Here is a 27,742-nt window from a genome sequence, read left to right as displayed (position 1 = left end):
GTTATAACTATCATGGTCAGGAAAATGACATTAATGGCACTTTAAATATAAAACATTTATAGAAAACCGGATTTAAAACGCCTGACATTTTCATTTTGTTTTTTTTAATATGCATGCATGCACACGTGTTATACAAATTGAACAGAAACCAATCAGGTTGGAGATTTCTAGATTTCATCTTTGCTTCCTGAAATTTGAAACGAGTGACAAATTAAAGATCGCTTACAAATTATTGATATAGCCCGGTACACGCAACACGTTGACAATCATTTCTTTTAAAAGTGTTGGAATTACAAAAGCGCCGTTCTTCTGTATGTTTTCATTCCGTCTACTTGAATAAAACCAAAATCAATATTTAAGTAACATGTGATACTGAACAGCCAATCAGATTTGCGCTGGCTTCACATTTTCCTATTTTTGATGCACTTTGAGGCTTAACTGCAAACCGTGAAAGCTTACACGCCGCTTGAGTGAAGTACTGTAGGATTGCGACGGCAGTGGTGTTATAGTACTAAAAAAGAGTAGTCTCAAGATATTGACATAAGAACAAAACAGAACCTATCAAAGTTCGGAACAGATATTACCAATAATTTTTTGATAACAGTACGTTTGTCTTAAATCAAAAATGGAGACCTGGATACTACTATCACTTGTGTACATTCTTGGAGCACGACTTGCCGGTGGCTCCGGGGAGCACGAGGACGTCGGTGGCGTTGACCCTTTTGAGGAGATTCTGGAGTACTTGAACGTGACGGACACTTCCGGCTTCACCGAGACGCGGCTACAGGAAGTGGTGGCGGTGTTTGTGAATCGGTTCCATTGTGATGCTGACAGAACTCCAGGCCCATGTCAGCACAACTACGTAAGTTCCGGTATTCGGTATATCTGTACACACAATTTAATCATATAGTTTAACAGATGGTTTTCACTGTCTGTGCATTCCCTGCGGCTTGTTGGATTTGGCTAAATACTTCTATTTTGGGTAACTGAACGGCTCAAACCCTTGTTTCCTGTGAAATAATTTTGAGCGTAAACAATCAGAGGTAATAGATATGGGAATTCATTAAACGCCGTCTGTAATGGCCCCTATTAAATACCCGTAAACTGAAACTTTCCCTACCGGCAGAACACGCTATATTATTGAAATCAGTGTTTTATGCAACAGTCAACTGAACCACGCCCCACAGGTCCAGGGAATAGCGGGGACTTGGACTTTCGGTCCAGCCAACCCCAGATGAAACCCCTCTGCGGGGACGAAGAGATGGTTAAATCCCCGCCAAATACCCCCGCACCCCAGGGACCCTAGGTTAGGCCCATCCCCGCTATATTTTTGCGAACACAAAACCACCGCATTCACCCGGTACTGCGGGGCCATCTGGAAGGTGAAAACACCGGCCATTTCCCCGGCTATCCCCGGTATACCCCCGGACCTGGGGGGTGGGGGCGTGGTCACAATCGACTGGTGCATTATACTCATGAGGGTGGCTCGCAATACGCCGAGACTTACCATTTTGCAGTTTAGACCACTTCATGGAAAGGTCTGTAATGGTAGGTACGCAGAATCTCAAATTTGTTTAAGGAATATAGTGAGCGTAGCGAACGAGCCCTTTTAATAATTCACATATTAATTCAAGACATATAACTGACTAAGAATACAACCACATTGGCTGACACATTGTCAACGCAACATCAGACGCAAGGATCAAGTGTGTATCTGATGGGTGGCAGTAGGCGGACCTTTAATCGGATGATTGACAGGCGGTGGACTTTTAAACACCTTTGGAAGTTGAACTTTTAAATGATTATGCTTATTACGTATTAATTGCATATCTGCAATTTCGTTTGCTGAAACTGTCGGTTGAATTCTAATACTATTTGATACGCTGTATCTGATATCACATCAATGCTGTTTACGGTACACGTGGTGGGGTGGAGCATTGGGGATGCTTTCAATTTTAATATTTAGTAGTCTATCTTGAAGTAGTGTCAACTTGGGAATGGTGCTTACCGTAAATATAGTTTACAAATGCACGAACTCGGGAGTTGTCATCAAATTATTTTTTTTATTAATTTGTTGACAACATTGTTAGTACGCAAGGTGATTCTGAATCAATATAATTTTATTAAAACACTAGATGAATTTGCACATTTTAATAATTCGAGTGTTCAGTACTCGCTGGGGCATTCACAAATACGAAAATCATAATAACTTTTAGAAAACAGGTAGTTAGGCTTAGTAAATTTATTTCAAATATGTGGGTAGTGATGATACTTGTTAAGTAAGTAAATTATGTGAAGACGTAGCCTTGGATTTGTTTTGGGCTTCATAAGGTCAAGGTCGCTGTCTCTTTGATATATAAAAATCCGCTTAGTAAGTCCATTTAGACATACTTTGTAGTGTAGTTAGTGTGTAGCAAGCTTCATGACTTACATTGCAATTGCTTTTAGGGTCAAGGTCGCTGTAGCAATAAATAAAAATAACTTCAGTTATTTTTAAGGATATTGATGAAACTCGTTGGATGGGAAGATTATGTTAAGATAATTTGGGGTTAGCGGGATCAAGGCCAATGTCAAGGTCGTTGGTTAAAAAAAGTTTCAGCTCAAATGCTTTAAGCTTGAAGGTCAAGGAATTTGGGGTCAGCGGGATCAAGGTCAATGTCAAGTTGGTGTCGTTGGTTTAAAAGTTTATTTTAGTTTTAATTGATGGGTAGTGATGGAACTTTTCGAGAAGGAAGTTTATGTGAAGACATTTTATGCGTTTAACTAGTGAATCAGTGGGGTCAAGGTAAATGTCGGTGTTGCTTACAAGTGAATAATGGTTTTTGTTCAATATCCTTTGCTTGCAATATATTATATCGACGGAGCTTGGTAAATAGAAAGTTGATGTGAAGAGCATTTAGGATCAGTCGGTGCACGATTAATATTTTTGTTAATAAAATAGAAACTAAAGATACTCAATAACTTGAGCTAAGAATGACATGTCTCGATAACATAAATTTATAGGAGCCTGATGCAAAAAAAATAGAAAATGGTTTCTGCTTAATAACTTGAGTTGGAAATTGCATACAAGCTATGCAGCTTGGAATATTGCAAACTTATGTGAACATGTACCTTTAGATTAGATTTTGGCGGAAGAGGTCACGTTCACTGTTCAAAATATAAAATTGGTTACTAATCAATAACTTCAGTTAGAAATGGCGGTTTTTGATTAAGTGTTCTATTTAGATATTTTATTTTGAATCGTTGATTTGGATCATTGGTTGTTTTAAGGCTGAACTGCTATAAGTATAGAAAGTAAATTTCTGCTATTCCATATAAACAGGGGCGGATCCAGGATTTGACGCACTAAGGGGCGTAACCTTTTGACTTGCGCCCCTACCTCAGAAGTGAAATTTATTTGTTTAAAAAGTGCTGGCAGTGAGGTTTTTGGGTACTCCCCAATTTGTTTATTATTTCTAATCCGAAACTTTTTTTCTCCTATATTGTATTTTTTTTTAACTTGGACGTTTTGGATTTGGACAAGTTTTAAACATTTGTATCACCATGAAACCAGGTAAAGCTTCCTTTTGTTGAGCAGGAAATAGTCAGTAAATCCGTTATTTGTAGATTATTAGATATAAATCGGTCAGTTGGTCGGTCGGTCAGTCATGTATGTTGGTCAATCGGTGGATCTGTCAATCGGTTGATGAGTTTGCTGTTGATCGACCCGTCAGCTGATCGGTTATTCGGACGTCGATCGGTCGGTCGTCTAGTCAGCAAAGCCAGTATTTTTTTAGAATGAGAAAATGCTAGCCTTATTCGCCATTTTGGGTTTTCCAGTGCCTGAACATGACGTTATTGCTCACCGGATGTAGTGGCCTGGTGGACGAGGAATGCTGGGGTCAGGTGTCCATTGACCTCCTGGCGGTCGCCCCAGCGCTTTCAGGAAGTTGTCACTCGGAGGTTCGGTCGTCGTCGACCAGTTTCGAGGAGCGCCGACTTTGGCTGACCGGAAATATCAGCGCCGATGGCCGGATAGACGTGGAACGATTTCAGGAGTACTTGGATATGCTTGATTTAGAAGGTACGTTCAAGGGAGATAGTTCTAGTTTTTTCGACTTTGTTTAGTACGTGTTAGTGTGAAAGGACCTACACTTTCTTCGACTGAGTCAAAAATAAAAGCCTGTTTCGACTTGAAAAATGTGTGTGTATGTTTTTGTTTTATTATTTGTATGCGTATACAATGGTAAACAAACAATCATATTAGTCCATTTGAAACAATGACAAGAAAACATCTAGCAAATCTCTTAAATTTATCTAAAGAAATATTAGAAATGTAATTTTAACCCGCTGAAAATGTGATGTAAACATGCATCATTATTATAAGTATTGATGGCAGTTTTGTAAAATCTTACATATATTTCGCTAGTTATCATAGTAATACATCGCTCAGAGTACCGACGGTCTCCAAATGGTACGTTCTGGCACGATGTTTATGTAATTCGAGTTTTTATGAAAATTACTCACGATTTCAAAAATAATGTATTTGTTATGTCAACTGGGTGTTTTTGGAATAATATTTCCCAAAACAAAACAAATGTACAATATGATTCCAGCCAGTGATAGTCAACAGGAGCATACTGACGAAGACGAACACTCGGAGAACGAACACTTGGAGGACGAACACTCAGAGGACGGACACTCGGAGGACGAACATACTGTCAGCAAATCATTTAACCCCAATGTTAGTGGTGTTTCACTTTGGTGGGTAGACGCCCTAACCATATTGAGTCCTGAATACAGCTTTAAGGGGCACATTAATGGTTGATGCGAACAAATGTTGTTTTTGTTTTTTATTTCAATGCATTACTATGTTAAAACCATTGACTTTAAAGGCGTGCAATAGTGGTTGGCGCATTTGTTTTTTAAAATGCGTTTTTACGTACAACTCATATTGTTTTAATAATCACAACAAAACAAATACAAGATTTATGTACAGCTAGAAAGATATCAGCCTTTATAAATGTATTCTTAATTAAAAGCTACGTTGTCACAAAGTTAAAAAACGCCAAATATCGCTTATAATTTTAACTCTACACACTCATATGCTTTTTTATTATCAAAAGTCAATTTAATTAAACATAAAAATGCATTACAATTAAGAAAAAGAAAATATTTGTAACAGGTATTGTGCTCCTTTAATGATAAAAAAGGATATGATTTGTGTACATGTAATATAGCATTAGCCATTCTCAGCTGAAAATAATCACCAAAATATCCCTTACTTTTTTATCACAAATCATAATTTCGTTTTGATCATTAAAGGCAATAAACATAAGACATAAAGATAATAATGCATTAAAAATCTGCTTAAATTGGCTTCACCTATATTGGGTCTCCTATATGTTCTATTCAACTCGTTCAGGGTGAGGTGACACCGACAAAGATGACATCAAATGTAGAAAGAGAAAGATTTATTGCGCCTTTTCTCTTCGATAGAATTTGAAATTACAAAAGAAGCGGTGATTGTTTAAAATTGCACCTTTAAAGTCGTTGGCCAGCGTGTTTTATAATTCTGATGACTTTAGACGCGATAATTTATTTTTTACCATACATGGTATTTAAAGTAGTAAAATGTTTTATAAAGAAAAACATCAAAGAACCTCTAGATCAATGGCATTATAATTGCGTCCATTGTACTGGACTAGCGTAGCAGACCGGTTGTCAAAATAGCCTTTGACTGAAAAACGGTCTGTACAAAATAAAAGCGTATTCGTTCATAATATATAATTGAAAATAAGTTTAAAGTAAAGCAACGTGACACACATTGTTATTTAAAATATACATATGTTTGTTGTTTGATTACAGAAAAGTTGTTAAAGAAATTGCCAGGAAACTATACTCTGATATGAAAGCTTCTTGTATTATATAGGGCTGGGGGCTGGGGGTAGGGGTGGGGGGGGGTACCCGAGAAAAACACACTTGTCCGAGTTGAATGCCTAAACTCATATTTGTTCAGGCCGATAAAAAATATGTTATATTTAATATATGCACTTTTTAACTGTCATACATGTTGTTTCGTTTTGCATAATGCCGATTATATGAGGTCATACGCATAAACTTTGCAAGTATGACCAAATATCCCAAATAGCTTTGAAATTTAAACTTTTTTCTTTTCAGTGCTTGGGAGCGGACGTGGTTTTCCACGAGATGGCACTTCCGGTCGAGCGGACTGCAAACTTCTCCAACCTCGCTCACTTGGCGTCGCTGGTTGTCCTTCATATAGTCAGAGGTCAGTAGTATTCAAAGAAAACCATTAGGGGTCGAAGTTTGGGGTCGGGGTGTCGAAAAGTGAACTGATTAAGAGGTAGACATGACGGGCGGTGGCGGGGGGGGGGGGGGGGGGGGGGGGGGGTAGGGTCAACAGGTAACAATCCGTAGAAGCCATTTGTTATCTCTTTTTTTAAATTTGGTCAGAATGTTTGACTGTCTTTATATACAATGCCTTGAATTGTGTCACGGATCAAATGTATGCGCTAGTCATTGGCATATAATTTTAGTCACAATTTCCACTCAAACCTCATGAAACCTAGTCGTAATAATTGTATCCACATTAGCATACAGAGCTTCAATCGGAACTCCTTGGTCGTTTACTATTGAAAAAAGCGTTGTCCCCACTAACACAATCTTTGACTTCCAAAATGGTTATTTTATATAAACTATAAGTCAGGGTTAAATGTGCATGGATCATGTTAGGTCATGTAAAAGGGCATAAGTGCAACTAAACGACAGTTTTAGGAGCAATTTAGGACCAGATCCTTAGAACGCAGGTGGACAATTAAAGATCAGATCCTTAGAATTCATGTGAGCAATTTAGGACCAGATCCTTAGATCGCAGGTTGACAATTATAGATCAGATTCTAAGAACTCATGTTAGCAATTTATAAACAGATCCGTAGAACGCAGGTGCACAATTATAGATCCTTAGAACGCAGGTTGACAATTATAGATCAGATCCTTAGAACGCAGGTTGACAACTATGGATCAGATCCTTAGAACGCAGGTGCACAATTATAGATCAGATCCTTAGAACGCCGGTGCACAATTATAGATTAGATCCTTAGATCGCAGGTGGACAATTATAGATCAGATACTAAGGACTCATGTGAGCAATTTAGAAACAGATCCGTAGAACGCAGGTGCACAATTATAGATCCTTAGAACGCAGGTGCACAATTATAAATCAGATCCTTAGAACGCATGTGCACAATTATAGATCAGATCCTTAGAACGCAGACCTGTGCACAATTATAGATCAGATCCTTAGAACGCAGGTGCACAATTATTGATCAGATCCTTAGATCGCAGGTGCACAATTATAGATCAGATACTAAGGACTCATGTTAGCAATTTAGAAACAGACCCTTAGAACGCAGGTTGACAATAGATCAGATCCTTAGAACGCAGGTGGACAATTTCATATCAAACCCTTAGAAGTCATGTGAGCAATTTAGATCCTGTTAGGGCCAATGCAATCAACATATGTATTAAAGCGTTTTATTTTTAGTGGACCTGATTGACTGATTAAATACTGATATAATTTTCTTTTAATATACAACAAACAACAGGTTTCAATCAGTCTCGTACACTAGAGAAACGCATAATAAACAGCTTGAATTACATCGCTGTCTAGACTTTTTGGTACAATAAACTTTAAAAATATGCCTGTCGTATTAATAAATTAATGTGCTTTTGTAGGCTCAATTTGATATATTGTGTTTATTTATTTGCCACGCGTCTATTTTTGGATATGTGGAATGTGTTTTATTTCAAATGGAGTTTTCTTAAAGTGTTTCGTGCAATATGTTGCCATGAGAACACCGCCAATGCAAACGCTGCAGTGCGTTGCTTCCGTTGTACTAATGTGCATGCACTATAAAAGAAATATACTATATTTCTCTTTGGGTTTAATTATGTGATCATATTATACCAATGTTAATGAATTGTTACATTGTGATTTGTTACATTGTGGTTATAGTTGTTCTCTTGTGATGAATGTTTAATGAACGATAGCAGAAATAGGCCACCATAGTCATACCGGGTTTACAAAATTATGATTACAAGAACTATCTTAAAAAGACAAAGGTAATTAGAAAGTTTTAAGGAAGCCGAATAGGCTTACATATATATATAAATATAAAAGAGCCTCAAGGGGACCTTCTTAGGCACTCAATTTCTTCGTTTATGTTCATAAGCAAGCCTATTTATCGAACAAGTTACTAACATAATTATTTATTCAGAATAGTCGTAAACGTACATAACTGGACTTCATTTTTTCACATTTTTTTACCAAACTGTGGAAAAAGTTAAATGTTTGTTACACCTTTTCGCCAGAATTATACGTTATAATTATTAGTTTACTACCAGCACAACCACAAACATGTTCACCAACACCTCCACCATCACTTCTTTACAGGATGGCCGGTGTCGAGGGAGTGTCGCTTGTTGCCATGGCCACAGTTCTTCACGGACCACCTTCTCGAGACACTTGGGGCCGTAAACGACACCGTCACAGAAGCAGGTCTGTGTATAACGTGTTTATATTTTAAAACTGTTCCGAGAAAAAAACAAACTGCTTATGCTGATGTCCGTAAATGTATATTTAGTAATACTAAACGAGCGTGATCCGATTGTCTGAACTGATCAGTCGCATTCGTGACCACATTGTTTTCAACCGACGCCACCTTTATTGGGTTTTCATTGTTCTGTTTCATTCCAAAAGAAGACTCGGGGCAGGTGTTCACGGTGCCAAAGATCAGCAGTGCGCAGCCCGATACCACCGCCGGCATAGAGGAGACCGGCAACACCCTCTTAAGATGTTAAATTTTCATTATAAGATGTGTGATGTATTATCTTTTCTCCCTACCAGACCTGGAACAGATATTCACGGCACTTGAGATCGGCAGTGTGCAGCCAGGGGCACACGCCGGACATGACGACGCTCATCGACGACGCCGACGGGAGGCGGACCACTCAACGTTCCTCTTGAAACACGATTGGGTAAAAGTTTACAATCACTGGCATACAAACGTAGTTTTTTTAAATGTTTTAAACATTCAAGTTATTATATGGGGGGGGGGGGTAGCTGAAAAAGCAACAGCTTACAACATAGAAACATCCTTTTCTTAACCTAGAATCTAGACACAAATCGATAATGATTAAGTGTAAAATACACTATTCATAACTATTCATAACGTCCTTGATAAATAGTTCAAAATAACACAAAAGTCTTCAAGCTGTTTTTTTCTATGAAGTCAAGCTGTTTATTATAATAATAAAGTACTCATAAAAATGCCTGCTTCCATTTGAATAATTATTGATTCGCCTAGCATTGAACTTGTTAAATAAATAAGGGATATATTTATCTTTATGTTCTTTTAATTAAATTCTCAGGAGACCACATGTTACACGGCGGACCAACTGTACTCGGTGTTTAGCGTGGACCCGGTCGCCATTTCCGGGGATGATATTGGGCGCCTCTGTCCGGCCATACTTCAACAGAAATTGGCCGGAAGTTGTGTGAAAGATGCAGAAAAAATAACGGTTCAAGGCCCAACGGACGCCGAAAGTATGGAAATTGACACTATATTTGTTTCCATTTGTAAATCCATAGACAACGTAACGGTTTTGACATTATGGCCGCTGTAAATCTTAATTGAAACTTTTTGGGACGAAACCGGGCTTTTTGTGATCGAAACGTGTACCTTTTGGGATTAAACTGGTACCTTTCGGATTTGGAACAAGTAGTTTTCAGAATCGAAACTGGTAACGTTTTGAATCTAAAGTGCTTTACTGCATTCAGAAAGTATACAATAAATCTGACACCAATGACTTTTTCAAGTTTCTAGTAATTTTATCACATTTTAACACGATCTTCAAATATTCATTCATGAACTCGTAAAACAAAAGTATTTATTTGCATTAGTAAAACGAAACCATAAACCATCAAGTCACCTGCCAAATATAACGCCCTCTCCTTCAGAATACGGTTACGGTACGCTGGCGACGTTGATCGTGTGCGCATGCTCGGCTGTCGGCGCGGTGTTTGTCCGCTGTGCGGGCTCGGTCGCCCATTCAGTGCTTATGTCCGTTTTCTTGGGTCTCGCCGTCGGAACTCTGTACGCGGACGCTCTCCTGCATCTTATTCCGGTTGTAAGTACTGACTTGAGTGGTCTAAGGTAGTATGGAGCCCGAGTTTTTCGAGACAGTGCGCCAGACACGGCCATTACGAAGCATAAATGTGATGGTTAACGTGGCAGTTGAGACAATTTCAGACTAGGTATGAATAACGAATCAGTTAATAAGGTCCTGTGTTAATTTGATTAAGAAAGTATTCGAGTTTTTGGGACGCAGGGTCAGGATGAGCGTGATCGGATGAAAAAAGACGGAGGGGGGGGGGGGGTATATGCTCGTGGAGCCGCACACCCTTTCATGTTTCATGTGCGCAATTATGTATTAATACCTATATGTTTGTGTCATTTGATCATCATGTGCCTTTGTTTTCTTGGACGTTAGGACGGGAAGAGGACGCTCGGACCAAAGTGCGTGCTGATGTAGCTGTTCTTTTCATTGCCGTATTTGTTTTATCATAGCGATGTTCATCACTATATACATTCAACTTATAAAAAATAGGCGCTCGGTGTCGATAGCCATGGTGACGAGGAGGGAATGGAAGAGGAGGAGCACGAGGCGATGGAGCCGTACGTCTGGTTCTCCCTTCTCACGTGCGCAGGTACGCTTCACGTGCGCGAGTAGTGACTGTGACTATAGAACGCATGACAATCAAAACTGACTGTCTCTTAAGATGACTTCCACCTCAGGTTTAGCTTGGAATAACTCTTTCTTACCATTATTATGGGCATAATTTTAATCAAAAATGACAGGCACTAACAGACAAATAACAACATAGACAATAGAAATACTCCTTTTCGCAAGAATGCATTGTAGGAAAGAGACACTTATGCTTATAATCAGGATTGAATAGTGGATGAGATAATGTATTGTTTTCCCTGTATTTCAGGAATCTACGTGTTTTATCTGTTTGAAAAGCTCATAACCCTGTACCGTCCTAGTTTTTTGGTAAGCTGAATATAACTTAATACAGTTAAATTATTCAAGTTACTTAATAATATTCACTATTACAATGTTTATTCAGGCCAGACATGTGTAGTTTATTTTGCTTAATTTAAAACTAATTAATTGCTAAATAGATCCCCAATGTTCTTTTCGATCATTTCAAAGCTTTGATTGTTACAAATACCTCGATCGGAGTTGATCGGTAGTTTGACTTTTTTTTATCACAAATCGAAAATTTAAATACCCAATATTTATTTTCAACAGCGTTATCAATCCGATCCAAGTTCAGGTGGCCACGGACACAGTCATAGCTGTATGCAGACGGCTGCACAGCATGGGGAGGCGGCCAACGGACAGGTATAACAATTAAACCTCCGGGTGGTATTCAATATTCAACTTAAGCTCGTCTTATAGTCAGACATCATTGAATTCATTCACTCTATTGGTCAGTTATTAATAACAAGTAATCCGATTAGCTACATCGTTCTTAGATCAAATTAAGACCTATATTGAATGCCAGCCCAGTGTTATTCCCCAGTGTATCCAAGAGAAACTACTCGTACAGAAATAGGAACATCAACAAGCCTATGAGAGTTACTTTTCATTCTGTTGGCGCACTACACGGCATTGTTTCTAGAAGACATGTATTTTACTGTTACTCCCTTGAAGGTGGTGGTCGTTGATCAGGCGTACCAGAAGGGGTTCAAGTCCTTCAAAGAAAATGATCTGGTGGATCAAGAAAAAGTGGACACCGTTTCCAACATGAAACATAAACCGCAGAAACAAGGTGGACTTCTGAATTTATACGTTTTAGAATCCTTGTGCTACGAGTTGACGATTTGTCAGAGGAAATAATTCGGTAGTTTCCATTTTTGTTTGCTTACTGTGGCGGGATGGTGATACTGGTGTACTGCTGAGTGGGTGCGTGATTGCGCTATTAAAGCGTAGCCCTGCCAAAACGATTGTCTATTTATATTTTCATATTGTGTCCCAATTCGTGTAAAAATAATAAAATACGCTTGGCTCCATTTTTATCTTATAGGCCTGTCCACAATAGCGGTTATGGTGATAGTTGGGGACGCGATCCACAATTTCGTGGACGGAATGGCGCTCGGAGCCGCATTCTCCACACGCCTGTCCCTCGGCGTCGCGACCACTATTGCTGTGTTCTGTCATGAACTTCCGCACGAACTAGGTAAATATTTTAGTGATAGCGATTTTACTGGCGGCCGGTTCCAATATTGAAAGTCTCCGGTCGCGTCGTAAATTTATCTTACACACACACAAAAAAAATCCCCCCCCCCACAAAAAAAAATAAATAAAAAAACAAAAAAAACATTATATAAAATAAATAAATAAAAAATGTATAATAATAACAACTTTATTTAACGAAGGTTACATACTAAGTGTACAATCATTACAGACATACTACTTATTTCCAGCATGGCCTTCACACAAAAAGTATTACAAAAACACATGTACTATACATATTAAGCAACATACAAAACATACAATCACACTATCACTATCATACATTTCTTCGACAAACACAACTCAGTTTAATATGATGATTATAAATTACAATAATTTCATACTGTAAATAATGTAGATATATTCAGTAAAACCACATTCAATCAATATATTTACATATTTGGTAGTATCCATTACAAGTTGTTGCAAGAATGTCATATACGTACATTAACACAATTCATGTAAACAATGAACTATTCATTATAATGTGATTTAAATAAAGTGTCAAGATTTTTTGTTCATGTGATAAAATTATTTTGCCAATAAGTAGCCTTTTAATGCATGTTTAAAGGCTGGTAGCTTATCTTGACATTTTATGTATGTAGGAAGATTATTCCAAATTTTCATTGCTTTATAGGCAAATGTATTTTTGATATAGTTTGTTCTAGGTTTTACAACAAAAAGATCCTTGTTTTCTGAAGAACGCAAGTTATAGTGCTCATTTTTGGCAAATGTTAACAATTCTGTGAAGTACGAAGGAGTCAAACAATTCATGCTTTTGAAAACAAGTAATGAGAGATGACCTGTCTTCAAAAGATAGCAACCCAGACTGTTTGAACATGTTTCCACAGTGGCTAGTTCCCGACTTCATTATTAGCTTAATCACTCTTTTCTGAATGTTAGTGATTTTAGTGGTATCTGAGGAATGTGTAAGTCCCCAGACACTACAACAGTACTCCATGTTTGACATGATATATGCATTATAATACAATGATTTCATCTCGTCTGTTAAATAATATGCTATTCTTCTTAAAAGTGCCAATTTTGAATTAAGCTTATTCACTACAGTCTTAACATGTGTATGCCATGACAATGTCTGATCAACATGCACCCCGAGGACCTTTTGACATTTCACGTTTTCTACTGACAATCCATCTATTGACAGTTCAAGTTGCAATGCATGTTATGCCTTATAATTAGTACATAGAATCATACATTTGGTTTTTGATGGATGGATTGACATATTATTTGTCTCACACCAACAGCTCACACTATTAAGACTTTTTTGTAGATCTGACTGAATGCTCAATATACTTGGACCTATTTTGTATAACGTGGAATCATCTGCATATAAGTCAATACATGAATTGGAAGAAATTAAAGGCATATCATTGATGTATATTAGAAAAAGTAAGGGACCGAGTATTGATCCTTGAGGGACACCCGACATAGTTTTCATTTTCTCTGAATTTATGTTGTTCCCTTTCACAAATTGCATCCTGTTAGTCAGATAGGACCTAAATAACTTCATAGACCTTTCTGTGAAGTGATAAAGTTTAAGTTTGTGTAAGAGTATTTCATGGTCGACTAAGTCAAATGCTTTTCGGAGATCGAGATAAATGGCCCCTACATAATCACCACTGTCTATACCCTTCAACCAAGTATCTATAAGATGGGTTAATGCAGTCTGACAAGAGTGATTTGGACGGAAACCCGACTGATTTTTGTGTATAATATCCGTTCTCTTAAAAAACATTTGCAACTGAGACGCAATATGTCGTTCAAATATCTTTGATAAAGTATTGAGAATGGATATAGGGCGATAGTTTCCCGGTTCGTATTTATTTCCTGATTGTATAATCACATTGCAGGTGAATTTTCAATCCTTTCGTGACGGCGCTGGTCATTTCTTCGTTCTAACAGTCATTCATGGTTCATCAACACGATCACTGTCTCCGGATCCTGGATATCGCCAAAACATACTTATGAATATGTTTCGAAATTATTGTTTTATACGTTATAATATATATTTATATAATATATAAAATAATCATGTAGTTGTAAATTCCCGTTCCATTTGTAGGCGACTTCGCAATTCTTCTTTCCTCCGGACTATCATTCGGCCGGGCGCTGGCCTTTAACTTCCTTTCCTCACTGACGGCACTGGCGGGGCTGTTCGTTGGGTTGGCGGCTGCCGCCGATGACTCGGTCAAGCTGTGGATCGTCGCTATCACTGCTGGCATGTTTCTGTACATAGCTCTCGTGAATATGGTATGTTGGCCATTGGTGTATCTTAAATTATTAAACTCATATTTTGACACAAAATATGCGTTAAGATTCTTAATGCATTGCATGATTCTTAAGTATTCTGTATACAGTTACCGGCAACAACATAGTATAAAACTGGTGGTTTCTTTGGTTTTGTCAAAGATAGCCAAATTGCTGATTGATTGATCAGTATTTTTTCCAAGAAGAACTATCAACCAAAAAAATCATTTAAACGTGTAAGATAACTGTGGATAACTTATAAATGTTGTGTACAATTGGCTGCTGGTACCTATTTCGCTGTCATCCGGAATCTAAAATCGATGTTTTATTATCCTATCAGATTCAATAGCTTTAAACTACTGACCGTGTGAACTGTTCATGTTATACATGTAGTTTAAATGTTGGAAAGAAGTGTTTTACACTCAGTCTCTGACAAGTTTATGAAAACGGCATGTTATAATGACGCCAATTATTTTGAAATTGTACATTAATGTCGTTCATGAACACGTCCGTATTTCAGTTGCCGCAACTGCTGCTCAGATCTGAGGAGCCCGTGCGAGATTTCCTCCTCAACAACGTGGGAATTCTCCTCGGTGTCGCCATGATGCTCATTCTAGCCATATTCGAGGAGAAAATCCAGTTATAATAGAATCCAGTTCATATTTATACAAGCCAAATATGGAGAGAACATCTACAAGGTGGTGCTTACGAATGTTCTCGAGTATGAGCCTAAACTCCCATTCAGGAAAGCACTTGTATTAAATTACAAAGGATTAAATTTGTTCCGTTGGTTTTACAATAGTAAATGTAAATGTTTGTACAATTTCAAATGGTGATAAAATTCAGCAAACTCCATCATCAATATTAAAGAAAGTGACATGGAATGAATACTTACAATGATCATCAAGGGCGTCAACATACATGTATATACTATTTGCGAACTTTGATTATCAGTCAGATTTAGACACCATACACACTAAATTCAGAACAGCATTATCACGACTAAGAGTAGCCTCACATAGATTAGAAATAGAAATGGGCAGATGGCATAAGCCCTCAAAAATACCAAAGAAATGACCGAAAATGTCAGTCTTGTAATACACTCGAAGATGAATTCCATTTTCTTCTAGAATGTCGATTATGCCATGAATTAAGACCTATATATTAAGCAATATTACTTGCGCAATCCAAACCTCCAAATACATCGAGCTTACCTCGAGTGAAAATGAAACTATTGTTAGAAAACTGTTGTTTTATTTATATGGGCTTTGAAATGCGTCAGAACAGATACTACACAATTTTCTCCATTTACTTAATTGTTCGCGTTATAAGCAAATGTATTATAATTGTACGTAAACTGAACTTGGGGAACTATGTTTGATAGACGGCAGTTTTTTATGAAAAATGAATATTAAAGAGTTAATTTGTATATCAAACACATTTAACATAATGCCTCGATTATTAAATAAATACATTTTAATATTTACCAAACAGTTAACTTGGATATGCTGCAAACAGTTACTTCACATTAATAATATATTCACATGTATTTTGTTTACACATTATTACTCATTTTGAAAGTTGTTATACCTGAAATGTTTATAAAATGTACATGTTGGTATTATATGTAAATCGTGGGCTGTAAGCTAAATGTTAATATATTCTTCTTCATCATCAACATCCGATCACCCAGATTCCTATAATCCAGTTCACATATAGAGATCGCCATTATGGTCATAGTTTTGATTTTGAAATGGCAAATTCAGTTTACATAGAAGGTCTGCTATTCTAGAAATATATGTGATTTTATACATGGGAAATCCAGTTTACTTTTAGAGATCACTATGTGGTAATACTTGTGAAAAATAAAGGAGAAATCCAGTTTACATATAAGGTTCGCTATTATGGTTTACTTGTGAAGTATAAAGGAGAAATCCAGTTTACATATAAGGTTCGATATTATGGTTTACTTGTGAGTAATACAGGGGGAATCCAGTTTACATATAGGGATAGCTTATATGGTCATACTTTTGGTTTAGAAAGAGGGCATCAAGTGTACATTTCATTAGGGGTCGCTATTCTAGTTATATATGTCATTTATACATGTTAAATCAAGTTTACATTTAGGGGTCGCTTTCATGGTCTGATTTCATGTGATTTTAATATGAAGGGAAACCCCATTCAATATGGTCTACTTTCTACCCACCTTTCGTCTCTTCGAACTTTTCACAATTATGCAGACTGTGTCAACCATATTTTAATTTGTTTTTTAAATGTTTGTTTTCTTTTGTTTCTTTGATACAGCAACTTTCGCGTTTATCTGCTGTGGTTGAAAGCGAACAACCCTTGTATAATTATTATAATGATTGAGAAGGTTCCAGCCGATAAATAAATATAGTAGTTGCTATGTGGTGGTAGTTGCTACGAAGTACATGTCGATAATAACTTTATATACATATATGAAACTGAATAATTATAAGTGCTTGCTCGTTAAATGAATTGAGTGAAAAGGTGACATTACAAAATGCTAATTATTTATGTAAATATATATTGTTACTAGTATCACAATCAGCGTTGGTCGTGGAAGCGCATACAGTGTTATAGCCAGATACTTTCATACAAGCTATGCGTACCATATACGAGTACATCATATATATGCGGAAGGTTTGCCTTATTTTAATGCATTCCGTAAAACATTATATACATGTCGCCCATGCGGAAAATAAATGTAAAAACCGTCTTTATTTTCTTTTGTATCATTAACTTCTCACATTTCACTAAAGGTCACATACTCTTATTTTGGGTTTAAAATATATATCAGTTTAAGCACGCATATATTGCTTTTGTTTATTCTTGTATAAAATTAATGAGGAAATAATGTTTCGACGAAATAATTATTAAGTCAAAAAGTTAGTGTCAAATAAACTGACGTCAAAATATGACGTCAAGATAAAATATCTGTTCTGAAGTACGACATAACAAATATAAGAAAATGAACACAATCGTAACAAATCTCCCTTTTTTTCATATGAATGTTATACATCAACACCGTACGTATGAATAAACACCATGCTGCCTCTTTGTATAATACTATCATGACGTCAAAGCTGCGTTCACCAAGCTATCATGGATATATATGGTAATGCATACAAACTCGTTAGCTATGACGATTCGCTTGAGTAGAGATTTACTTGCACGAGTAAACAGCAAACCTGACGGACAAGTTTTAAGCTTTTGTGAATGAAATCGAGATATCGAGTATGGGTGTAGCCGGCCTAATGGCTTAAATAACATAGCTATAATTACAAAATACCGACATTTATACCTTGATCAATATCGTTTTAAGGCAAAAACAAGAACAATTAACATGCCAAGAACAAATTAACATCGATAAATCCAGTAAATATAATATCTGATACATTGCCTAGGACATGCGCCAATGCGTACGCATTAAATGTCCTCCGGTGTTTAGATCGCGACTGATTATTTTTAGATTTTAGTGACACAAACGGGGCGTGTATTGCATGAAATAAGGTGTGCTATTTACGGGTATAGTCATACTTCATACATTGTGTAGGAGGCAGGCAATACGTGTGCTTACAATTGACCGGAGTGGATTACCTGTTTTCGATTTCGAAAGATTAGTGAATACTTATAAAAATACCTGTACAAGGAAAATAACTCAACAAACATCAAGATGGCCAAGAACCCACTGAGCTGTGGGCAACAATGTACCAGGGTTACGCTCATCGCCTTGAACGTTCTGTTTCTGGTGAGTACTCTTTTATGATACACTCTCTCTTTAAGTGTTGATTTTAAATCTGTAAATGACATTTTAAAGACTACTATTACAAATGTACATCTATAGCTGGTTTCAGCAGCTGGATGGCTTGAGTTACATGTTTACCTGCAAACTATACAATGGTATACATTTTGTAAACTGTTAAATCATGTATCAGACCTGTGAATACCCCACGTGTGAATTCGAGTACCTCGATAACTTGTGAAAGAACCTCACTTGTGAATGTGAGTATCTGTCACAGTTACATGAACTAAAATTGAAACAACCACACTTCGAAAGACAGACATATGGAGAAAAAAAACAGGAGTAAATGTATGAAGTCATCAGCCAATTATTGAACATCTTATCTAGTGGAAAATGATGTACAATTGTTATGTGACACGATATAACAGACTGTACGAGTTTGTAAATGTACCTTATATACACCAGTCCCGGGCAACATTGACTGCAACACAGACCAGCTGCTTCCCTATTTTCTATACCTATTATACAGATATGCCTTGCCTAAGCTGCTACCATCCATTTATATCGATTTTATCATTTCCCTTATAGCAGATTGATCAATATAGATCAATGCTACAGACTTCAGGCAACGTTCGTTATATTTGTACCATTGTCCATTAAAAGTTCAGTAAAAAGGCTGGACAAAAGACCACATGTAAATCAGGGTCAACTTATATTTCCCAGAAGTCTTCTTCAAACTGTGATACTGCATATATGATCAGTAGGAATCAATGTTAAGACATTCCACAGCAACGATATATATTCGAGTGTACATTTGCACATGTATATTCATGGCGGACAAAATGGACCATGCGTACATTGACACAAATATCTGTGTCCATACCCTCTAGCCGGTTTCTCCGCCAAGCCCTTACATTTATGCTAATATTCCTTTTCATTCTCGTTCAAAGCTCTGCGGTATCGCTCTATTCGTGGTCGGTCTAGTATTCCGATTTGGAGGAAACGGTCTCAAGGAGGAGATCAAGCCAGCCTTCGAGAACATTGAGATCAATGGCTACGAGTTCTATGACCTCGTCAACAGCCTCGCCATCATCTTCATCGTCGCCGGCGCCGTCGTGATCGTGTTTTCGTTCCTTGGATTCGTCGGGGCAGCCTGTTATGTCCGTGGCGCCCTTGTTGTGGTATGTTTGCGTATACGAAGTTAGCTCATTGTGAAGACAGCCATAAATGGGGGGGGGAGTATATATTTGCATAGTTTGTAACGCCACTTAAGATGTTTTGTGTGAAACCAGGCCTCCATTTGTCACTCAGTCTTAAGTATTTTATAACAGCATTAAGTTAAGCACACTATCAATATTATTTTATAGAGAATAGTACTATTTGTGTAATATTTTCATTTTGAAAATTTCTGAGACTGACACAGGAAATATCTTTATGATTGTCATGATAAACTAGTTTTTAATTGGTATAATCAAGAATAAGTAGGAAATATCGTTTAATCAAAATATTCTTATCCTTGTCATATATTACCCTAAAGATATTCAAGAAATTGGTACCAGGCCAATACTGGTGTCCTTTCTGAACTGTTCAAATGCTGAGGTTATATGGCATAGGCGTCTATACGATTACATGCCACCAAATTAAATGGACCATCACAAAGAATATCCATATATTATACCATATAAATGTACTTGGATTATTGAACAAATCATCTTAAATTAACCCTCTTAATGTCTAATGTTTGCAGTACGCGGTGCTGATATGCCTCGCCCTTGCCCTGGAGCTCGCTGGAGTCATTCTCTTCTTTGTCCTCAAAAACGATGTAAGTATGAACCACTTATAGCCAGAGGAGAACTTGTAGGATCAAGTTCTAACCCATGCTAGTAAGAACCAGTTACAAACACTTTTAAGTAGGAAAGAAATATAGCCACAATGCCAGAAGGAACCACTTATAACTCCTGTGCAGTTATGATAGCCTCCCGCTTGTGTCGGTAGCTCACTCGTTTATGTCCTGGATAAACAATCTTCTTAATACAACAAATTCCCTATCAAATATAACAAATAAACATGTTATAAAGGTGGTTTATTTCAGTTTGAGAAGGCATTGAAAATTGGCATGCAGGAATCCATACAGAGAGCGAACGAGGGAGACTCGGACTACCGGAAAGGAACAGAGTACCTCTTTGAAAGCGTATGTTCACTCTGTAAAACTTAGTTTCAATGTTGTCACATATATGAGACTGTCTATGCGAAAACATATTCAACAGGTTCTTGGTATGCTTTTTAGGAAATCTGAAATAAAACCTGGTCGCATCCAATTGTGTCATTTTAAATGGTTTTATTGTTGTCCTGAAGTGTACCATGTTGCATGATAGAACGCATTGCTAATTGAGTAAAAAATAAAGGCGGATCACGTCCAGTTATTGTTTAAAACAATAGATTTAATAACAATCGGGAAATTGTCAAGAAAATGCCATTCGGTACCTGAATTGAATTTTATTTCAAACTTGTTGTTAAACATACTACAACCGTTTGTCGTTTCAATTTGCAGAACACTTAAGTCGTGTAAAAGTTGACTCAAAGTTTTACTGAATAGTGTTATATTTTAGTTCGAATGTTGTCACGTGTCCCAAGAGCGTCATAACTACACCGAGGGTAACTCTGCCCAGGATGTCTGCAATACCGCCAGCAACACATATCAAGTGGTATAATACCCTTTTGTTCAATTAGATAGTTCGTTGTCATAGACAATGTGTGTATACCACGTGATAAATTACGTCATAATGCTACGTCGGAAGGCAACACTTATTTTTCTTCACAGTTTTAAATGAAACAAAGGGCAGTCTATACCGCTTAAAGAGCCCCGCCTTTTTTCATTATCAGACTTTGATTGGGTGATTAGTTTCATCAAACACTTCGACAAACTTGTAACCAAATATTGTGTTGACAGTGCTTCGTCAGACGGCCGTTTTGTGAAAAGGTTTGTCGAAGTGTTTTAAGAAACTTAACTAAACACAATTGTGATCTATTTGTGATAGGTATTTCTAACAAGGTTCGAGATGACTGTTTTGATGAGCAGCTGTACCTGTTTTATTGAGATACATGGACATATCAATAAGTATTTCATCTTTTAAAGTTAACTTTGATGTCGTCAACAACGCTTTTAAATTTCAACAAAATTCTGAACAATCGGACCATTATGAACTCATTCTACATGGTACATAAGACTCTGAGTGAGATAAAAATGTACATATGTTGGATAACTAGCCGCTCCCACATTCAGTATAACTGATAACTCCAAAATAAGGACCAACTTCAATGTCTTTGAGGTTCGAATAACATTTTGCTATATAGAGGATCTGACATGAGTTGTCATTTAATACCAATTTTTATTAAACGAGTTCAGGAAAACTGTTAGTTAGCGAGCCTTTGGCGAGCTTACTAACAGTTTTCCTGGACGAGTTTAGTAAAAATTGGTATTAAATGACAACGAGTGTCAGATTCTTTTTATCACATGCTTTTTCCGGTATAAAATGGCAAAAAAACCCCTACCTGTTTCACCTGCGAGGCTGATGAGCCGAATATCACCAAGTGTTGTCATTTCCCGCGCTACATGCATTGCAGGAATGTAGTACCAGGATTTATTTAAAACAGCATATATACCCGATCGTTTTAATTCCGTTTATTTAAGAATGCATTCTCAGATGATATCCAGTAAAAATCACACTGTAAACACTTTAATTTTAACGAAATCTTTCTTTCTGTTATACCGGAAGTGAACATAAACATCATGACGTCATCTAGTAGATGTGACGTCATAATGTTTATGTTCATTTTCGGTTAAAATAAACTAAATTTTGGACGCTTCTAAATTTGCTTTTTCAAGATATCAAGACGACATACTTTGTTATCCTCTTAATATTTAGAAAGAAATTCAACTACTCTAACAAAACAAATATTTATTATAGAAATAAAATAAGAATTGAAGGTTTGGTATACAGGAATATTACCAATTAGCAGTTCCTTTTTGCCAATTAACTTTTTATATAAATGCGGAGCGATATATTTTCTGACCAATAGATGAAGAGCAATGTTATATTACACATGTGTAATATATAGAGGATATTTGTTTATTTCAGTGTAAGATCGTGTTTTATTTCACGAGTGTCATAGAAAAACATATTTTCACGAGTGGCGAAGCCACGAGTGAAAATGTAGTTTTTTTATGATCACGAGTGAAATTAAATACGATCTTACACTGAAATTAACAAATTTTCTGTTTCTTTTATGCTTATTTTCGGAGTTTTATTTGTTTTTTATTTATTTCTGAATTACCCCCTTTTTTGAAAAGGGTGGGCTTTATGCCGCTACCCGTGGGGCGCCCCTCATGCATAATTATAGCTGTCAACTTTTCTACTTTCAGTTTGCTGAGAAATAGTTCTCTGCTATTCATTCTTATAGCTTAATATTCGCTCGTTTTTTATTGCAAAGCTTTATGAACAGTAAAAAATGAAGTATTATTAGTGCACAAATGTTCCAAAAAATAATGAAAACACTTTATTTTAACCAAATTACTACGCCGCTATTTATGGAATGAAAATTTGGAAGGTCAAATGTGTTAGCAAAACAAATGTGGATACTCATTGGATTTTAACCATTCTTCTTAGTTTAAGACTGCATATACGCGTGTTTTTATAGTAAGTTAATATTCAGTCATCTTACAGACCAGTCTGTTTCGCTTTAAAATGTTTGTTTTCCAGAAGAGTAAATGCCACACTAGTTTGTTGACACATTTTGAGATGTGGGTGGGGTAAAAAATATCGGATCTATCTGTAAATTGTTGTGTGAATTCTCCAGGAAGCTCATTTTACGTACTACAACGGTTAACAGTTCAAAATACATTTGAACAATGCTATAAAATTTTATTTATGTTCGAACAGTTGCTTTTGTCTGTAATTTGTTTGGAATGAAAGCAAATGTTCGAACATTCAGCTTCAAAGATCAGTAAAATGTTTGATAAACGGGATAACCGGTAATAAACGGTAAGTTGTTAGTTTCCAATTATATATTTATTTAAATTTATAAAATATTTCTTTATTTTTTTTTAACATTTTTTGACATAATTTACTGAAGTCCAGTGTTCTGTTTTGACCAAGGCAAGTACATGTAATAACAAAGGATTTTAAAAGTAGTTCTGAAAATTGATATTTTCACTCCTTATTTTGCAGTGAAAATATCAAATTGATATTTTCACTGTTGTTATTTCACTGTTAAAACCCCATATTTCATCGTAAAGCATGAAAGAAAAAAAAATACGTGATGGTTATATTAAACCGGAAACAAGGTGTAGCATGTGATATATATCCGTCTGTGGTTGATGTCTATCATGGGCCTTGTCTTATTCTATGCGGTGTTTGGTACTTCTTCTCTCCAGTGCATTTATTGAATGAATGTTGATGAATGCAGCTTACATAGCTAAAGAACTTCAGCGAACCTTTTGGGACGTGTTCGCTGAAACTTTAATGTGTAGTAAACATAAAAAAATCAACATTAAAGTTATGGAAGCCAGAACTACAGCGTACACATCTTAATTCATCGAAATATACATGATCACGAAGTGGAAGAAAACAAAATGTTTCCTTTGAATCCATTTTCATTTTCCTTTATTGTTAATTATGCATGATGTCAATACTTGGCTATAAATGAGTATTTTAAACCTCTATTTTCAGGACTGCTATGACGCTTTTACGGATTGGCTGAAGAACTACCAGGGTGCCCTTGTTGGTGTTGGAATTGCTGTTATAATCATCGAAGTGAGTACACGACCATAACAGTTTCAGTTTACCGAGTGTTATGTACAATGTCATGCACGTTTGACATCATTTGTGCGTGTTAACGCCATCTTTGCGTGGGACAAGAATTTTAGCCCCAGCTGTTAAGGTTTTATTATATTTGCCATTATAATAACTTACGTGTACGTTTATGTGGTCAATTTTACGAAAAAAACCCAGAACAGTCGAGCGTTCAACAGTTTGATGATGATGCTCTTGTTTACTAGCGTGTTGTTCTTCAACGTAGTTATTTAAGGAATGAATTGCGGAGTTGATGTCATTATCGGGGTATGAACGCAATTGGGTTGGTCAGTGTGTGTGGAGTCCGAAGGACATTGTACATAACACTCGGTAAGTCCGAAGGACTCCACGCGTACTTTGACCAACCTTTTCCTTATATTTATACCAATAGTTCATTATTTCATTCAAGAATTGTTAAAAAAATACTTCATTTCATTTAAGAAAACCTTTCAGTAATCTGTTCTTACCCATTCTGTAAATAGAACGACCCGACTATAACTGGAAACATTTTTTTCAAATGACGTCACAATAACGCGGGAAAAGATCAACCACTTGAAATCACTTTAAAACGTAAAATTGAAACACTTCTGGTACCAATATATTGAAAATATAATAAACTAATACTTTTAACAATGTTGATCTATATTTTACGGGACCTGCAGACACAATACAACCAATAACAGGATCAGTAGCTTTCATGTATAATGTTATGCAATGAAATACGATCCGAACATATCCGAAGATGTTGCGTTCATCGATTGATGAACGCAATTGCCGAAAGGCAGTTCATTTAAGGAATGGAAGTTGAGGTGTAAATATTTTCATATTAATGTAATTATTATTATTAGTTACATAAACGTGTATACAAGACTTTTTTCATAATACAATAAAATGCATGATGAGCTGCCGATTATATTCGCATTTATATGTGAATTGAAAATACTATCAGACTTCCCATATAGAGGCCTTATTAAGAATCCTAGGTAGATAGCAGTACTACTGATAAAATCTGCCGTAGTTACGAAACCGTTCTATTAAATCTTGAAACGCCTCCCACTACCGTTTTAAAGCATTTGTTTGTTTTTATTCACACCCTGAATTGGCATTGACCTTCACCTATGTTTTTAGCTGCTGTGTGTCATACTGTCCTGCTGGCTGTGTAGAGTGATCACCAAGCGTAGTTCGGAGCTCGTCTAGTCAAATTCCTCGCGATGTCTAGCAACGGTTACCAGGCAATAGATGTTCATAGCAATTGCGGCTTGCCCCAAAGTGCCTAGCCAATATACCCAGGGAAACTTACAGATTAATTCACCAAAGAACAATAAAATGTGACTAGCACAACATTTCATGATATTAACAAGATGATTATTGAAATATTTGAATGCTAATTTTGACATTTTCGTAAGGTCGAAATTTGAAGGAAAAATATGTACAACTACAAGTCCGAATTGGACAACATGTTATTTCTTCGGGCATTTTAATAGATAAGATCCTGCTTTTTGTATAAAATGTATATAAGTTTATATTGTTCATTATTTGTACATATAGTAAATACTGTTTATTGAACATAACTGTACTAATAAAAGCAATGCTTGTTGGTGCTGTGTCTTCTGTCATGTCCAAAAGGCGTGTAAAATCATTATCGAACCGTGTGGGGGAGTGTTGGGTAACGATGGGATTGAGTTGTTGCTAATGTCGGTGTGACCGTGTAGCCGTACTGCAATGTGCAGTTTGGAGTGTAGATCAGCCCTTCTCTTCAGTATAAGTTATTACCATCAAACCGTCGGCTCCGAATGTCAGCGCACATTTGCCAGCGTCAACATGAAGACGAATCGTACAACTCGACTATAAAGCACCAGTCAATCGTAACCAGGCCCCCCTGGTCCGGGGAATAGCGGGGACTATGAATTTCGGTCCAGGCAACCCCCGGTAAAATCCCCGCCCTGTGGAGACAAACTGGTGGTTTAATCCCTGCCAATAGCCCCCGCAGCCCAGGGGCATCCTAGGTTAGGCCCATTTCCCGCTATTTTTGGCGTGAAAACAAAACCGCCGCAGTCACGCGGCACTGCGGCTACATGGATGGTAAAAACACGGACCATTTCCCCCGCTATCCCCGGTATACCCCCGGACCTGGGGGCAGTGGATACAATTGACTGGAGCAAAACACGTATTGCCTTCATCACAAGTCAGTTGTTTGATGAGAGTTAATCACTATGCATGTTTAATAGGATGAGCAGCTCCAGAGTTATTTTGTAAATCCCCGTCACATTCGCGCCATTACCAACAAATTGTCAACTGCTCATTAGATAATTCATACAAAGGAATATCACTGGTGTTGCGACTGTTTTGGTTGTGATTACCCGGTAGGATGTGAAGATCGGGACATGCGTGGGACATTTACAAACTATATCAGCATACCCGTGATAGTGTATTCATAATAATTATAACTAAATTCAAATACACCTATGCCACATTTTTTCAGGATTAAGTCACTTGATAATTTCAAAAAGTACGTACATGTAGGTTTCTAGCTGGTGAGCAGCTTTGGAATAAACAAGCATTTTAAAGCAAACCTGCAAGAACACAAGCCCCCCCGTCATAATCTCCCCCCTCCCGCATGCTATTAAAATGTCAAATTTTAGGTCTCGGGTGGGGAGGTGCACTGAGCAATGACGGAGAAATAGTAAGTTATAACCGTGTATAACTGCGTAGGTTTCGAATATTTAGATTTGTTCACAGTTACTTCCCTTGTGTATATAACTGCCATAGAATAGACGCAAACCTTCGTAAATTTCTCATTAATTTATATAAAATGCACCAAATACTTAGCATAATTAACCATTTCAAGTACAATGGTAGGGAATTTCACTTTTAGAGTCCAATAGAACCAACTCTTTGGCTCGTGTTTGAAGAGTAATGGTGAAAGCACAGGTGCTCGTCACATTGCCTGGATACAGTGCTGGATACAGTAATACATACTTATTCCATATTTTTTTTTTTTTTTTTTTATTTTATCTTTTTTTTAATTATTTATTTATTTCGGTCAAGATAGTGAATACATGTCATTTAAAAAAATATTCCACAATTTTTCATGAAAGAAAATTAGTATAATATATACATAAATATTATAAGGTAAACATGTGCAAAAAATCATCAATTCCAAACGGACCTAATCAATAGAGCATAGTTCCTAAAATAATTGAGATAATCTAATAATTATTACTGTTCTGATAAGGTAAGATTCCCATCTACAAGAAAAATATAACTTTTATGCTAGTAACCTTTATGGCATATTCAAACAAAATGCACTGACCAGAAACTGAAATTCGCCATTACGAAAGAACCGGGAGGTTGAAAAACAACGGATTTTTCCCCCCTAAAACACGTTAAGAACAGACTGATTTGCAAACTTCGTATGCATTACAAAGAGAAGCTTAAAATATCATTCCTACTGTTAAAAACTCATTGAGTAAGATGCGTATTTATCCAA

The 27,742-nt window shown here is 36.7% G+C and overlaps 2 protein-coding genes across 3 annotated transcripts; both read left to right on the top strand.

The window, feature by feature from the left end:
* The first annotated feature begins 168 nt into the window (after positions 1–168).
* On the top strand, positions 169–17,374 carry LOC128236013 (zinc transporter ZIP4-like). 2 transcript variants are annotated; one of them, XR_008261218.1, is made up of 16 exons: positions 169–862; positions 3,820–4,063; positions 4,596–4,723; positions 6,160–6,271; positions 8,456–8,560; positions 8,909–9,039; positions 9,433–9,607; positions 10,022–10,191; positions 10,672–10,771; positions 11,060–11,118; positions 11,380–11,472; positions 11,785–11,902; positions 12,158–12,310; positions 14,450–14,637; positions 15,155–16,528; positions 16,586–17,374. XR_008261218.1 is itself a non-coding variant. In XM_052950802.1 (15 exons), exons 1-15 carry the CDS (start codon positions 626–628, stop codon positions 15,278–15,280), a joined length of 2,139 nt encoding a protein of 712 aa, XP_052806762.1. In that variant the 5' UTR covers positions 169–625; the 3' UTR covers positions 15,281–17,374. The 2 variants fall into 2 exon arrangements, 1 of the variants encoding a protein (XP_052806762.1); XM_052950802.1 differs by having other exon boundaries at positions 15,155–17,374.
* Positions 17,375–17,892: 518 nt separating this feature from the next.
* Positions 17,893–25,849, top strand: LOC128233804 (tetraspanin-19-like). The gene is made up of 7 exons (XM_052947658.1): positions 17,893–18,406; positions 19,351–19,581; positions 20,148–20,222; positions 20,493–20,591; positions 21,010–21,105; positions 24,130–24,213; positions 25,381–25,849. The coding sequence occupies exons 1-7, from the start codon at positions 18,332–18,334 to the stop codon at positions 25,447–25,449; spliced, it is 729 nt and encodes a 242-aa protein (XP_052803618.1). The 5' UTR covers positions 17,893–18,331; the 3' UTR covers positions 25,450–25,849.
* Positions 25,850–27,742: the final 1,893 nt, after the last annotated feature.

Source organism: Mya arenaria, chromosome 5 (genome assembly GCF_026914265.1).
Source record: "Mya arenaria isolate MELC-2E11 chromosome 5, ASM2691426v1".
In the NCBI taxonomy this organism is placed as follows: domain Eukaryota; kingdom Metazoa; phylum Mollusca; class Bivalvia; order Myida; family Myidae; genus Mya; species Mya arenaria.
The sequence above is the reverse complement of the archived record's forward strand: the minus strand, read 5'-3'. Positions and strand labels throughout refer to the sequence as shown.